We start from the raw sequence: 16,424 nt of genomic DNA on the forward strand, positions 1-16,424 counted from the left end.
AGGCTACAAGTCCAAATCATCAACTCTAGGGGAAGGCTTACTCTCTCTATAGGCTCTGGAGGAAGGTCCTAGTTATCAGTCTTTCCATTGTCTAGGAGCTTCTCTGCCCAGGAACCTTGGGTCCAAAGGACATGCTCTGCTCCCGACGCTGCTTTCTTGGTGTTATGAGGTCCCGTCTCTCTGCTAGTTTCTCTCTTTTATGTCGCAAAAGAGATTATCTTAAGACACAATCTAATCTTGTAGATCTCACCAACATAACTGCTGTTAATTCATCTTATCAATATCATAGAAATAAGATTTACAACACATAAGAAAATCACATCAAAGGACAAAATGGTGGACAATCACACGATACTGGGAATTATGGCCTAGCCAAATTGATACACATATTTTGGGGGGACACAATTCAATCCATGATACTCCCCAATTCATTTTATGAGTAAAGCATAATTATGATACTAAAACCTGACAAAGACATTTACAAAAAGAAAATTACAAACCAATATAACTCATAAACATACAGACAAAATTCTTAGAAAAATATTAGTAAATCAAATCCAACTATATATAAAAAGAATAATACACGATGACCAAGTGGATTTTATCCCAGGAATGCAAGATGCAAGGTGTGTTTAACCCCTGAAAGTCAATCAACGTAATTTACCATATTAACAGACTATTTTATATATATATATATATATATATATATATATATAAAATCATTTCAATGAATGTGGAAAAAAGCATTTGAAAAAAATCAACACTCAATTATGATAAAAATTCTAAGCAAACTAGGAATATAAAGGAATTTCCTCAACCTTATAAAGAGTACTCAGGAAAAATCTATAGCCAGTATCATACTCAGTGGTGAAATACTTAATATTCTCTACCTCAGAGCAGTAAAACACAAGGATGGTTTACTAATTTCCTATTACTTTCATTCAATATTGCATTCACAATCCTGTAAAGTGGAATAAGGCAAAGAAAAAAAATAAATGGCATACCTATTGGAAAAGAAAAAGTAAAGCTTTCTTTATTCTCAGACGACATAATCTGTGAGTGTGTGTGTGTGTGTGTGTGTGTGTGTGTGTAGAAAATCTAAGAAAATTAAAAATAATACCGAAACTAGTAAGCTAGGGGTTGCAAGACATCAAATTTCAAAAATTGATCTCTGTGAAATGTGCCTTTTTATACAGAAAAGCGTATAATCAGGTTGGTTCTTTTATCACTCTGGCATTAAATTACATTCCCTGAGCATCTTTGGCAGACTGCATAGGAGGGGATGACTCTGAAGCCCTGGATGTTTGATTAATTACCAGGCACATGTATACAAGATGTAAATTTTTTCTTACAATGATTCATTCTGAGCAGGTGCTCTGAATTCTTATATAAGTTTTTTGTCATTAAACAACTGTACACCTGCACTGTAGCACAGATCCATATTGTAATACATGCTTCTTGCAATGGTCTCAAATCACCTCACAAATGTATATGTCTCTATAATGATTTTACACTGTTATGTTTTCATAATGTTTCTAAACCTAAACACCTATGTATAAATCGCTATTATGTACACATCTACAGTGCTTTTACACTGTTCGTAATGCTTTTAAACACCTAGGTGTAAGTCACTATTATGTATACTTCTATAATGCTTTTACACTATCATGATGTTTTTATACTGCTTTTAAATACCTATGTATAAGTCGCTTATAATGTGAAGTTAGACAATTTCTGAAGTTAGAGACAGAAGCATGTATACTTCTAAATACTCTTTAACCATTAAGTTGTTAAAAGTTGTTCTCACTTTGGAAATAGAAGACGTTTGTTATAATTAACTCCCCTAAACTGAGCTGTGAATCTGTACCATGATAATGGAATATAACATTAATCAAATCTCTAAATTAGCAAACATAAATATGTCACTAAACAATTCTCATAATTTTTAATCAAGTTGGCCTTGAAATGTATGTAGTAAACGAGAAAATACATTATGTCATAATTAGCAATAATTCATATTTCTATAAATTAGCAAAATATAAATATGTAATACAACCCATAAAACCCACTGCCGTCCAGTCAATTCTGACTCATACCAACCCTATAGGACAGAGTGGAACTGTCCCATAGGGTTTCCAAGGAGCAGCTGGTGGATTTGAACTGCTGACCTTTTATGAGCAGCCGAGCTCTTAACCACTGCAGTTCCCTTAATTGGCAATAAGACATACCAATTGTAGTTAAACGTAACAGCACATGTGGTATATAAACCCATGGAGCTCTGCCCATTTTGGAAGAAGACAGAAGCAAAAGCTGTCTTTGGCTCTCTGTCTGAAGATTGACAACCTGCAGACATACTTCTTACCACAACCACTCTCGGACCCTAGCTCGGGGGGACCTCCTCTGAGTTTGAGAGGTGGTCAAGTCTCCTTCCTGAGACCACTCGTTAAAGTCAAAAGCCCGAAGTCTAAAGATTTGGACTCTAACATTTAAGCTAACATTGTAATTATCAATCCTGATTCTCCAATGGTAAATGAATGTCCTGAGGTCTTGTGTTGCTTGCTATGACAATCTTACAACAAACTAAACGAGTTTATGCATGACAAACCTGAGCATTTCTTAATTTATTCTTCAGATGAAAGCCTTCAGGGCACATATCCTCTGATAACTAATTAGAATCATATTTCTCTATCCTTACTAGGTGTATTAGTTGCCTATATTGGCTATAACGAAGTAGCACAAAATGGGTGGTTTCAAACAACATAAATTTATTTATTTATTGTAAAATTACTTCATTATTTTTTATTGTACCTTAGGTGAAGGTTTACAGAGAAAACTAGCTTCTCATTAAACAATTAATACACATATTGTTTTGTGACATTGCTTGCCAACCCTACAGGTCAACACTCTTCCCTTCTCGATCTTAGGTTCCCCATTACCAGCTTTCCCTGCCCCCTTCTACCTTCTCGTCCTTGCCCCTCAGTTGGTGTGCCTATTTAGTTTCGTTTTGTTTTATGGGCCTGCCTAAACTTTGGCTGAAGGGTGAACCTCGGGAGTGACTTTCTTATTGAGCTAAAAGGGTGTTTGGGAGCCATACTCTCAGGGTTTCTCCAGTCTCTGTCAGACCAGTAAGTCTGGTCTTCTTTTTTTTTAATTAGAATTTTGTTCTACATTTTTTTCTCCAGCTCTGTCCAGGACCCTCTACTTTGATCCCTCTCAGAGCAGTCGGTGCCACCAGGCACCATTTCATTGTGCTGGAGTCAGTCTGGGGGAGGCTGTGGTAGTTGTCATCCATTAGTCCTTTGGACTAATCTTTCCTTGTGTCTTTGGTTTTCCTCATTCTCCCTTGCTCCAGATGGGGTGGGACCAGTAGAGTATCTTAGATGGCTGCTCACAAGCTTTTAAGACCCCAGATACTACTCACCAAAGTAGAATGTAGAACATTCTAGTTTGTAGATGCATTTTCACATGGCCTTCTTCCTCTGTCTCTCTATGTCTCTTCTCTTTTACAAGGACACCACTCAGGATGGATTAGGACCCAACTTACTCCAGTATGATCTCATGTTAACTCAACTGATAACAGCTTCAAAGACCCTATTGCCAAACAAGTTCACATTCACAGGTACTGGAAGTTAGGACTTGTTATGGATTGAATTGTATCCCCCAAAATTTGTGTTGTAAATCCTAACCTCTGTCTGTGGTTATAATTCCATTTGTGAATGGGTTGTGTTTGTTATGTTAACAAGGCAGTATTAGATTATGTCAATGAGGATTAAAATTAGGTTATGTTTATTATGTTAATGAGGCAGGATTAGGGTGTATCTTGAGTTAATCTCTTTTGAGATATAAGAGATTAAACAAGCAAGCAGGAGAAGCAGAGATGGAGTAAGACAGATGCCAAGACATATGGAGAGCTCCAAGGAACCAGGAAGCAGAAGCTGAAGAGACAAGGACCTTCCTCCCCAGTCAACTGCTAAAGAAAGTCTTCATCTAGAGCTGGAGCTCTGAATTTGGACTTCTAGCCTCCTAAACTGTGAGAAAAAAAAATTGTTTGTTAAAGCATCCACTTGTGGTATTTCTGTTATAGCAGCACTAGATAACTAAGACAGGAATTCAACATAGCTTTTGGGGGAACACAATTTGATCCATAACAGTAGGTATCACTATGTCTCACTACATCAGGTCACAGGATAAAAGTTCAAGATACAAAAATCACCTGTATTTCTATATAGTAGCAACAAACAAATTGGAAATGGAATTTGTGAGGGGTCTGGTGGTCATGTCTTCCTGTCCCTCCCTCTGCTAGCTAGCACTTTTGGGTTTCAGGAACTACCACACACCCCCCAAACCCAATGGTTTTTCTAAACATCAGCAAAGTTAAAGATATACAATCCCAGGCTGAGCGCCAAAGTATCTAAATACCACCCTCCACTCTACTCTCCCCACCCTCCACCAGGATGATCAGGTGGGAAAAATGTACCTTGCACTCAATGTAATGGGTCACGCAGGATTAGCGGTATAAAAATGGCTGGGAGAGGGATTTTTCTCCGTCTCCTCAGCTATGATGCCAGGGGGAGCACAGGTAGCAAAAGCTTACAACCCACTTACCTAAGCCTACCTGGCCAGGGGCAGACTGGCAGAAGGCAGGCTTACATTGTCTCACACCTACGATGCTGGTGGAGACAGGCACAGAAGAATTCTCTATCTGCACCAGGAAAACTTCCAAATCCAGGGAGGAACCAGCCTGTAGTTTAACTGTCCCATTTAAGTCCCTCACCTATGATACATAGCAATGTATGTGTAGATGTTTTCTGTCTGGACAGCTTTTGAGCCGGGGGACAGCTCGGTCCTGAAACTTCTTTGGTTCTATGCTGTCTGCTTCTTTTTATAAGTAATAAAACCTACTTTCCGTGTGCTAATGTGCATTCAGGCTCTGGAAGGACATGATATTCACAGAGCAATCCATATTAGTTATTAATACCCTTTTTATAATAGCCTCCTGGCTATTTAAAAATCAGGACAACCTGTGAGTACCACACATATTTGGTGTGTTGTATCACAATTTTGCCATGGTGCATCACAGAATTTAAAAAAATAATAATACTTTTTACATAAAAACCCAAAACATAGGAATAATATCAATGAAACACATGCAAAACATGAACACCAAAACCACAAAACATTTGCTTAGAAATACAGAGGATGTTCATGGATTGGAAGATACAACCGTTAAAATATCAATAATCCAGAATTAATCTAAAGTTTCAACAAAATTACAATCTAAATTTCAGCAGAAATTTTTTGTGAAAATTTTCAGAAAGCTGATGCCAACACCACAATTCAAATGCATAACTTTTTCTTGATCTTTTTTATTGTCCAACTTTTTCATGCATGTGAGACAGTTGAAAATACTATGGCTTGGGTCAGGTGCACCAGTCATCAAAGTGACACCTTTGCTTTTTTAAAAACTTTAAAGAGGTCTTTTGCAGCAGATTTTTCCAATGCAGTACAGCATTTGATTTCTTGACTGCTTCTTCCATGGACATTGATTGTTGATCCAAGTAAAATGAAGTCAGTGACAACTTTAATTTCTTCATTTATTGTGATGCTATTTAGCAGTCCAGTTGTAAGGATTTTTGTTTTATGTTCAGGTGTAATCCATATGAAGGCTGTGGCCTTTGATCTTCATCAGCAAGTGCTTCAAGTCATCTTCACTTCCGGTGAGCAAGGTTATGTTATCTGTATACTGCGTGTCGTTAACGAGTCTCCCTCCAATCCTGGGACTGCATTCTTGTACATACGGTCCAGCATCTCAGATTATTTGTTCAGTATAGAGATTGAATAAGTAAAGTGAAAGGATACAACCCTGTTGTACATCTTTACTGATTTTAAACTACACAGTACCCACTTGTTCTGTCTGAATAACTGCCTCTTGATTCATGTACAGGTTCCATATGAGCACAATTAAGTGTTTTGAGATTCCCATTCTTCATCATATTATCCATAATTTGATATACATAGCCATATGCCTTTGTGTAGTTGATAAAACACAGGTAAACATCTTTCTGGTATTCTCTGCTTTCTGCCAAAATCCATCTGACATCAGCAATGCTATCCATCATTCCATGTCCTCTTCTGAATCCAGCTTGAATTTCTGGCAGTTTTCTGCCAATGTTTGGCTGCAGCAGTTTTTTTTTTTTTTTTAATTTTGCTTACATGTGATATTAATAAGATTGTTTGACAATTCCCACATTCCCTTTGATTGCCTTTTTTGGGAATGGGCACAAATATAGGTCTCTTCCAGTCGACTGACCAGCTTTCCAAATATCTTGACACAAATGAATAAGTGCTTCCAGTGTTGCTTCTGTTTGTTGAAGTATCTCGGTTGCTTATTCCGTCAATTCTTGGAGCCTTGTTTATTGCCAGTGGCTTCAATGTAGCTTGAACTTCTTTCTTCAGTACCAGTGGTTCTTCACCATATGATACACACTGAAATTGCTGAATTTCAATGAATTCTTTTTGGTACAGTGACTCTGTGTATTCTTTCAGTCTTCTTTTGATGCTTGCCACATCATTCAATTTTTTGCTTATAAAATCCTTTAGTATTGCAAATTGAGGCTTGAATTTTCTCTTTAGTTCTTTCAGCTTGAAAGACATGCCAATCTTGTTCTTCCCTTCTGGTTTTCCATCTCCAGGTCTTCGCCCATTGCATCATAATATTTTACCGTGTCTAACTTGAGCTACCCCCTTTGAAATCTTTTGTTCAGATCTCTTAGCTTCATCATTTCTTCTGTTCCCTCTAGCTACTCTGTGCTTAAGGGCAAGTATCAGAGTTTCTTCTGACATGCATTTTGGTCTTTTAATTCTTTCCTGTCTTTTTAATGACATTTTAATTTCTTCATGTATGATGTCCTTGATGTTATCTGACAACTCTTCTGGTCTTTGGTCATTAGTGTTCAGTGCATCAAATCCATTCTTGAGATGGTCTCTAACTTCCATCATAAAGACTGAAAAATGCCAGATATTAGTTTTACAAGCCTCGTTTGCAGCCAGATCATGGGCATGTGGCCCAATCCTAGCCAGTGTGCTCTGAGGGAAATGCTGCTGAGGATTCATATAAAAGATTGTTCTCTCCAGTAAAAGAAATAAGTAAAAGTATATAAGCCCTTTCTATCTTTGAACAAAAGAACAATATGACTATCATGAAGGGGAAAGTTAAGAGAATGATAGAGAAGACAGTCATGAGCCTTAACAATGAGGGGACCAAATATCTCTGGACTTTCTTGCTGTGTGTGCAAAATAAATCCCTACTATTCCCACCATGTTTCCTCAGGTATTCTGTTACATGTGGACAAAAGGTTGAGAACTGATACGATATTCAAGTCCTCACTATAGAGCCAGACATGTCAATTGCCTACAAAAGCAAAATAAAAAATTCTTGTGCTATTCACTTATTCACTAAAAATTTATTGAGCAACTATTTTATGTCAGGTATTATTCTAAGTGCTGGAGGTACAATAATGAACATAAGATTCACAAGATCCTGCTTACGTATTAGTTAGGGAGACAGATAATAAGCAAACAAGTAAAATAAATGGGGAGTCATATAGTGATAAGTGCCATGAAGGAAAATAAAACAGTAGACAACTGAGAATTCAAGGGTATAAAAAAAAGATTATGAAAATAAATGCAGGAATTATTGTCAATAGAAACCATGCCAGGGATAAAAATCAATCTAGAAAGTAGGACACTCAGTCAGAGATAAGAATCCACAAAAATTAGTACATGGATTAATTAGCTTGGAAACACTGAGCAAAAGCAGACACTGAGTATTGAGTGAAGGAAATCATGAGATATCCAATATATGAAATAATGAGAAAACATGTAAAAAATGAAGATTGATAAAAAGTAAGCTCTGACTCGATGGCACCTAACAACAACAACAAGCTCTGATTATTAGTCATCTTCTAATGCATATATATGAAGGCTATTAACTTCTGCATTGACAAACCAGGTTAGACAAAAAATTCCATGACTGGTACTAAGCATCAGTAGTATCCCATTCAAAACTGATTCCTAATCTACTCTTAGCTTCTTCTGTATCTGCTTCGTCCATTTTTTATTCTGGTTTACTTCCTGTCTCCCTTGACTGAACTCCAAAGAGAACTTGCTTGGCTAAGATGATTAGTGGTCAAGCCCCCATGAGCTCCAGAATGGAATATTTTGGGAAAGGAGAAAAAGATGCTGGCTTTGGGGCTAAACATTCTGCCAACTGAATGTTCTAGGTTTTTATGCTCAGAGGTAATCTGCCAAAGCCAGTAGGACAATTCATCTTGCACAGTCTTTCTTTTTTTTAAGAAGAATGTATAGAAGAGTTAAGTTGTTAGGAGTGTCTGACTCTGACTTCCTGACTCTGAAGTCAGGAAGATCTGCTGCTTCTTACAAGCTGTGTGATGGCAGAAAAATTAACTTCTCTGATTTACTGTGAAATAAGGAATACATTATATACTTTATGGTGTTGTGAAAAGATAAAATTAAATCGCTCAGGGGCATCTCTACCTAAACATGCATAAAACTGAACACTTATTCCCTACCACCCATGTCTCAGTGTGAAAACGACTTGACTAAGAAACAACAGTGATAGCTCATCTAATTGCTTTCATGTTGCATAACCAAGATTGATATTTCTCAAACTAGAAATATTTCTCATTTTTCTCCCACTCCACCTCAAAACATGTTAAGATGTTTTCAAATGAACACAAAACCACACCTAAGTGAGCTTAAGCAAAGAACACAAAATTCAGAGGTGAAGCTGACCATGAACTTGAAAATAACGGTGATCCTCTATTGCCATTTCATTTTTGCTTTTCTCTCATTTTGGCTTCATTGCCACTGCTACAGAATAGTTTCTTCCACACAGTATGGGTTCATCACCAAGACACACACACAAAAATCTTTTCAGCATAGCTTCAGTGTAAACATAAAATCTGAAGAAGCACTCTGATTTATCTTAGGTCACTTGTCATTCCCTGGACTAAACACTGTATCCAGGTAGGTTAAATAATACATTTGGCCCAAGTTAGGTCATGTACCCACTCCTCTGATGAGGAATTGTGGTAGTAAAATTGGCATATCCCACTCAGAACTCATGGCTGTGGTGGGAGAAGAAGCAATTTTGCAAAGAATAGAGGTGCTTTTAGTAGAAAGGGGAGAGGGACCTAGGTATAAAAAAAATATGCCCCTTTAAGTTCTAGTTTTGAGTTGGTTTGTTTTTAGGAGAAGATGGCCACCAAGTCGAGACGCAGTATAGAATGAATAGGTAATTATTTTAATACTATCCTGCAGTTGTGATGTAATATATTATAATATAATATAGATCTACAAATAAGCAATTAGTAAGTTTGATTAAATTAAGTCTTCATAGAATAAAGTGTTATATAAATATAGTAAGTTTTGAGCACTTAATGTGCACTAAGGCAGTGTTCTAAGTGCTTTCTATCCTTTAACCCATTTAAAGCTACCATGAATAGTAGCTTTAAGGCATCTAGTTTTATATTTATATAAAATTGACCCACTGTCTTGATTAATGTTAGCAAAAATATGTAGGATCAATAATTTAGATATAACCAAAAATATTACCTTTTCCAAATAATTTCTCACATCGTGCATCAAGATCATGGCAGTCTCCATCATAACACAAAAATTGGTTGTTTTTGCATAAATGTCCATTGTGTATAGTTACATCAGGATCACAGGATGCTGAACTTCCATTACAAAACTCTGGAATGTCACATTCAGGATGCACACGGGGCCTACATTCAAAACCTGATTCAGCAATCTAACAGAAATTAGAATATACAAAATACAATGTTATATGTAAGATTGTTATGTGTATCAATATTTATTTCAAGGTTGTATTAATTCCATTTATGCTTTGATGGTCTATTCATTAATGTTTATTAAGTACATCTCTAATGTAAGGCATTATGCTACGCATCCTAAAAAATAAATTTAATATTATTAACCAAAGCAAGAAATAAGACACATGTACAAAAAAAAAGGTATAGCACAAATGTGATGTGATGAGAGTCAAAGTTTTATTTGTGTTTTCACTGTAACAGAGAAAAGATTACTTTTAGCTTGGGAAAATTACTCCTTCTGGTGAAAACAGTATAATTCAATCAATTTCCAAATAAAATACACCTATTCAAACCATCTTCCACGTGTCCGTCAGTTTGCCCCACTGTGGTGCCCTGCAAGTTGCTGTAATGCTGGAACTTGGGCCACTGGTATTCAAATACCAGCAGAGTCACCCACGGTGGGCAGGTTTCAGCTGGGCTTCCAGACTAAGACAGACTAGGAAGAAGGAACCAGAGGTCCACTTCTGAAAAGAATTAGCCAATGAAAACCTTGTGAGTAGAACCGGAACACTGTCTGATACAGTGCCGGAAGATGAGCGCCTCAGGTTGGAAGGCACTAAAAATAGGACTGGGGAAGAGCTGCCTCCTCAAAGTAAAGTTGAACTTAATGACGTGGATGAAGCGAAGCTTTTGGGACCTTCATTTGTTGATGTGACACGACTCAAAATGAGAAGAAAGAGCTACAAACATCCATTAATAATAGGAACATGGAATGTACGAAGTATGAATCTTGGAAAACTGGAAATCATCCAAAATGAAATAGAATGCATAAACATTGATATCCTAGACTTTAGTGAGCTGAAATGGACTGGTATTGGCCATTTTGAAACAGACAATCATATGTTCTATTATGCCAGGAATGACAACTTGAAGGGGAATGGCATTGCATTCACTGTCAAAAAGAACATTTCAAGAAGTACAATGCTGTCAGTAATAGGAATAATATTCGCACACCTACAAGGAAGACCAGTTAGTATTCAAATTTACACACCAACCACTGAGGTCAAAGATGAAGAAACTGAAGATTTTTACCAGCTTCCGCAGTCTGAAATTGAATGAACATGCAATCAGAATGCATTGATAATTACTGGTGATTGGAATGCGAAAGTTAGAAACAAAGAAGGATTGGTAGTTGGAAAATACGGTCTTGGTAATAGAAACATTGTTGGAAATTGCATGATACAATTTTGCAAGAACAACAACTACTTCATTACAAATACCTTTTTTCAGCAACATAAATGGTGACTATACACATAGACCTTGCCAGATGGAATACACAGGAAACAAATTGACTACATCTATGGAAAGAGACAATAGAAAAGCTCGATATCATCAGTCAGAACAAGTCCAGGGGCCAACTGCAGAACAGACCATCGATTGCTCATATGCAAGTTCAAGTTGAAGCTGAAGAACAAGTCCACGAGACCAAAATACAACCTTGAGTATATTCCACCTGAATTTAGAGACCATATCAAGAATAGATTTGACTTGTTGAACACTAGTGACTGAAGATCAAACCAGATGTGGGATGACATCAAGGACATTACACATGAAGAAAGCAAGAGGTCATTAAAAAGACACGAAAGAAAGAAAAGACTAAAATGGGTGTCAGAAGAGACTCTGAAACTTTCTTTTGAACAATAAGTAGCTAAAGCAAAAGGAAGAAATGATGAAGTAAAAGAGCTGAACAGAAGATTTCAAAGGGCAGCTCGAGAAGACAAAGTATTATAATGACATGTGTGCAAAGACCTGGATATAGAAAACTAAAAGGGAAGAACACAGTTGGCATTTCTGAAGCTGAAAGAACTGAAGAAAAAATTCAAGCCTCAAGGTGCAATATTGAAGGATTCTGTGGGGAAAATATTAAACAGCATAGGAAGTATCAAAAGAAGATGAAAAAAATACAGAGGCACTATACCAAAAAGAATTGGTCGATGTTCATTTTTTTCAGGAGGTAGCATATGATCAGGAACTGATGGTACTGAAGGAAGAGGTCCAAGCTTCACTGAAGTCACTGGCAAAAAACAAGCCTCCCGGAATTGATGGAATACCAATTGAGATGTTTCAACAAACAGATGCAGCGCTGGAAGTGCTCACTTGTCTATGCCAAGGAATCTGGAAGACTGCTGCCTGGCCAGCCAATTGGAAGAGATCCATATTTATGCCTATTCCCAAGAAAGGTGATCCAACTGAATGCAGCAATTATCAAACAATATCATTAATATCGCATGCAAGTAAAATTTTGCTTAAGAACATTCAAAAGTGGCTGCAGCAATACATCAACAGGGAACTGCCAGAAATTCAAGGTGGATCCAGAAGATGATGTAGAACCAGGAATATAATAGCTGATGTCAGATCCTGGCTGAAAGCAGAGAATACAAGAAAGCTGTTTACCTGTGTTTTATTGACTGTGCAAAGTCATTCGACTATCTGGATTATAACAAATTATGGATAACATTGTGAACAATGGGAATTCCAGAACACTTCATTGTGCTCATGAGGAAGCTGTACATAAATCAAGTGGCAATTGTTTGACCAGAATAAGGGGAAACTGCATGGTTTAAAGTCAGGAAAGGTGTGCGTCAGGGTTGTAGCCTTTTTACCACAGCTATTCAATCTGTATGCTTAGCAAATAATTCGAGAAGCTGAACTATATGAAAAGAACGGGGCATCAGGTTTGAAGGAAGACTAATTAACAACTTGCATTATGCAGATGACACATCCTTTCCTTCTGAAAGTGAAGAGGACTTGAAGTACTTACTGACGGTGATCAAAGACCACAGCCTTCAGTATGGATTACACCTCAACATAAAGAAAACAAAAATCCTCACAACTGGACCAATAAGCAATGTCATGATAAATAGGGAAAAGATAGATGTTGTCAAGGATTTCATTTTACTTGGAACCACAATCAACACCCACAGAAGCAGCAGTCAAGAAATCAAAAGGCGCGTTGCATTTGGCAAATCTGCTGCAAAGGACATCTTTATAAAGTGTTGAAAAGCAAAGATGTCACCTTGAAGACTAAGGTGCACCTGACCCAAGCCATGGTATTTTCAATTCCATCATATGCATGTGAAAGCTGGACAATGAATAAGGAAGACCAAAGAATTGACGACTTTGAATTGTGGTGTTGGTGAAGAACATCGAACTGTCAAAAGGATGAACAAATCTGTCTTGGAAGAAATACAACCAGAATGCTCCTTGGAAGCAAGGTTGGAGAGATTGCATCTTACATACTTTGGACATGTTGTCAGGTGGGATCAGTCTCTGGAGAAGGACATCATGCTTGGCAAAGTAGAGAGTCAGTGAAAAAGAGGAAGACCCTCAACAAGATGGGCTGACACAGTGGCTGCAACAACGGGCTCAAGCATAATGATTGTGAGCATGGTGCAGTACCGGGCAGTGGTTCATTCTGTGGTACATGGGGTGGATGTGGGCCAGAACCGCCTGGAAGGCACCTAACAACAACAACATGATTGCTATGAGTCAGCATTGACTCAATGACGAGTTTTTTGTTTTTGTTTTTATAATCCAGGAATCCTACTCCATATAAGTATAGAGACCTGAAAATAATGACATGAACAGACATATGCACACTTGTTGTCATTGCTGCCTTATTCACAATAACAAATAAATGGAAATAACCAAAGTGCCCATCAACAGATGAATGGACAAGCAAATAGTGGTACATACATACAATGGAATACTTACACAACCATAAAGAACAATGATGAGTTGCAAAACATACTATAACATGGACGGACCTGAAGGGCATAATGCTAAGTGAAATAAGTCAAGCACAAAAGGACAAATATTGGGTGATTCCTCTTTTGTAAGAAGACAAGAATAGGTAGAGAGAGACCAGTGTTCATTGGTGGTTAACAGGGAGAGGAGGGGGAGGGGAAAGTACATTTTAGATCATAGAGACTTGTATTATTTGTTAGTGATGGGAAAAGTGACACCGAATGTGGATGTAGTGAGCACAGACAACCAAAATAAAAACGAATGTTTGAGCACATATGGATGGGTGTAGGCATGTTGGTATACAGGTAGCTACAGGTGTGTACATAGGTGAGAACAGAAATTTGTATCTAAAGGTATGTGTAAATACAAATATGTGAATGCAGTCACATATATTCATTGAAGAAACAAATACCGATACTCCTCGGACATAATCAAACACTTTCCAGCATTCGTTTTCTGGGTTTAAAAGCTTAGGACCATAGTCTTTATGGGACAATTCAATCAATTGACATAATATAGTTCACAAAAATCATGATCTGCATCCTAATGAAGTGAGTAACGTCTGGGGTATTAAAAACTTGTGAGCAGCCATCTAAGACACAACTACAGGTCTCTACTCTCCACGACCAAAACAGTAAGAACGTAACCAAATGCTCAGAGAATAAACAAATCTACATGAGCCACAGCCTCATCTATCATGAGACCAGAAGAACTAGATAGTATCCAGGTACCACCACTGACCCTTCTGACCAGGTCACAATAGATGGTCCTGGATAGAATGGCAGAAAAATAAGGAGCAGAACTCAAACTCTTATTTAAAAAAAAAAGTCCAGACACACTGGAACAGTATTGAACAGAGGATTCCCTAAACTATTGCCCTGAGGCATACTTTAAACCTAGAACTAAGCCTATTCCCTGAGATTACCTTTTAACAAAATAGCAGAGTGGCACACAAAATAAAGGACTTTAACCCATAAGATCAGTGCTCTACCTAAAAACCACCAATATGAGACCAAAAGGTCAACAACTACTCAAGTAAAGATCACTATGTCCAGCAAAAGTATGAGCAATGAGCCAATGTCATTATACACACACACATACACACATAGGGTCACTATAAGTCTAAATTGACTTGATGGCAACAGGTTTGGTTTGGTAGAGAGAGAGAGATTTATTTCAAGAAATTGGATCATGCAACTGTGGGGGCTGGCAAGCCCCAAATCTGTAGGTCAGGTGACAGGCTAGAGACTCCTGTAGTCTTGTGTCCCAAAGTTTATAGGTCACGTAATAGGAAAAGTGAGGAATTTTGGCAAAATGTTTAATTACAGTCTAGAGGCAGAATATACCCCACAGAAACTCTCTTCATGTCTTTAAGGCCTTCGACTGATCAGATGAGGTCCAGCCACATTGTGGAGGGTACACATGATTTCATCACAAGTAAAAAAAAAAAAAAAAAAAGGAGTCCCTGAGTGGTGCAAATGATCAACATGCTCAGCTGCTAACTGAGAGGTTGGAAGTTTGAGTCCACCCAGAGAAACCTGGTCATCTACTTCTGAGAAGGTAGCCATTAAACACTGTATGGTGTCACACACGGGGTCACAGTGAGTCTAAGTAAGTCAACTCAACACCAACTAGTACGGTAACTACTTCATAACAGTATTTAGATTAGTGTTTGACCAAACAACTGAGCAACATAACTTAGCAAGTTAACACATAAAATTAACCATCAGAAGGGATTTTACTATCAAGAACTTGTGACAAATATACTGGACGAGATGAAAAGGAAAACATGGGGCAGTATAATAACATCCTCACTATTTAGACTAAAATGCGATCTTTTGGTCAAGTGAACATAGTTTAAATTCTGTACTAACACTTAACCACTACGCCACCAGGGTTTCCTTTTTTTTTTTTTTGTACTAACATGTAGGTAGCATTTGTAAAGAGTTCCCTCTAGTGAGTTTCATTCTCTATACTGTTATGGAAAACTGTTGTATATTTCAACTACATAACCACAGATATCTACTACCATCAATAATATTTTTATTTATAAAATATAAACACTGAAGAGAGTGAATGAAAACAGCCCATTTTAATGGAGATATGCTGTATGGAAAAATACTATATTGGCTCTCAATCACGGCTTAAAGAACAGCAGCATAAAATTAGTGAGAAAAATAGAAATAGAAGGAGGCCCAAGCCAGCAAAAGTTCTCAAAACCATATATTTGATCCTGAACTTAATATCACTTTCTTCATTTGAAAAGTAATTTTCTTTGACATACAGCTGTAATTTTAAGTGTTCTAAAGAGTTTTATGTTAGTACATACGATATATTATAATTTTTGTTCATAATTATGTTCATAAACTTAAGTCTTACCTGACAGTTCTTGCAGCATAATCCTGTATCACAGTGTGCTCCTGGTTTCAGTGTACAAGTACGAGGATCACAACAGCTATCAGGTCCACATTCCTATGAATGAGCGGAATGTACAGGTAAAAATACAGAAAGACAATATAAGTTTTGGTAGGGCTTATATTTTCTGGGCTTATTTTTTGAGATTTGGGGAAGGAGATAAATGCCGTTAAAGTTTATAGATTTCAGCATCTCTAAACAATTAAAATATTAATGTAGGACTTTTACTTCAGGTCATAAGAAAGTAACCGGTACCACATTTATGCTCCTACCCAATTCAGACAACTGGGCAAAATATATGAAGCAACTTTTTTTTTCAAAAGTGGATAACAAATAAAGCAGGAT

The 16,424-nt window shown here is 37.3% G+C and overlaps 1 protein-coding gene across 1 annotated transcript in view; it reads right to left on the reverse strand.

The window, feature by feature from the left end:
* Positions 1 to 16,424, reverse strand: part of ADAM32 (ADAM metallopeptidase domain 32) — a 152,739-nt gene that overhangs the window by 29,864 nt on the left and 106,451 nt on the right. The window contains exons 11-12 of the mRNA XM_064271941.1: positions 16,044 to 16,136; positions 9,637 to 9,835 (exon numbers count right to left, since the gene is read on the reverse strand). Of these exons, the coding sequence (XP_064128011.1) occupies positions 9,637 to 9,835; positions 16,044 to 16,136 (292 nt within the window). The remainder of the gene's footprint in view (positions 1 to 9,636; positions 9,836 to 16,043; positions 16,137 to 16,424) is intronic.

This window comes from Loxodonta africana, chromosome 19 (assembly GCF_030014295.1).
Source record: "Loxodonta africana isolate mLoxAfr1 chromosome 19, mLoxAfr1.hap2, whole genome shotgun sequence".
NCBI lineage: Eukaryota > Metazoa > Chordata > Mammalia > Proboscidea > Elephantidae > Loxodonta > Loxodonta africana.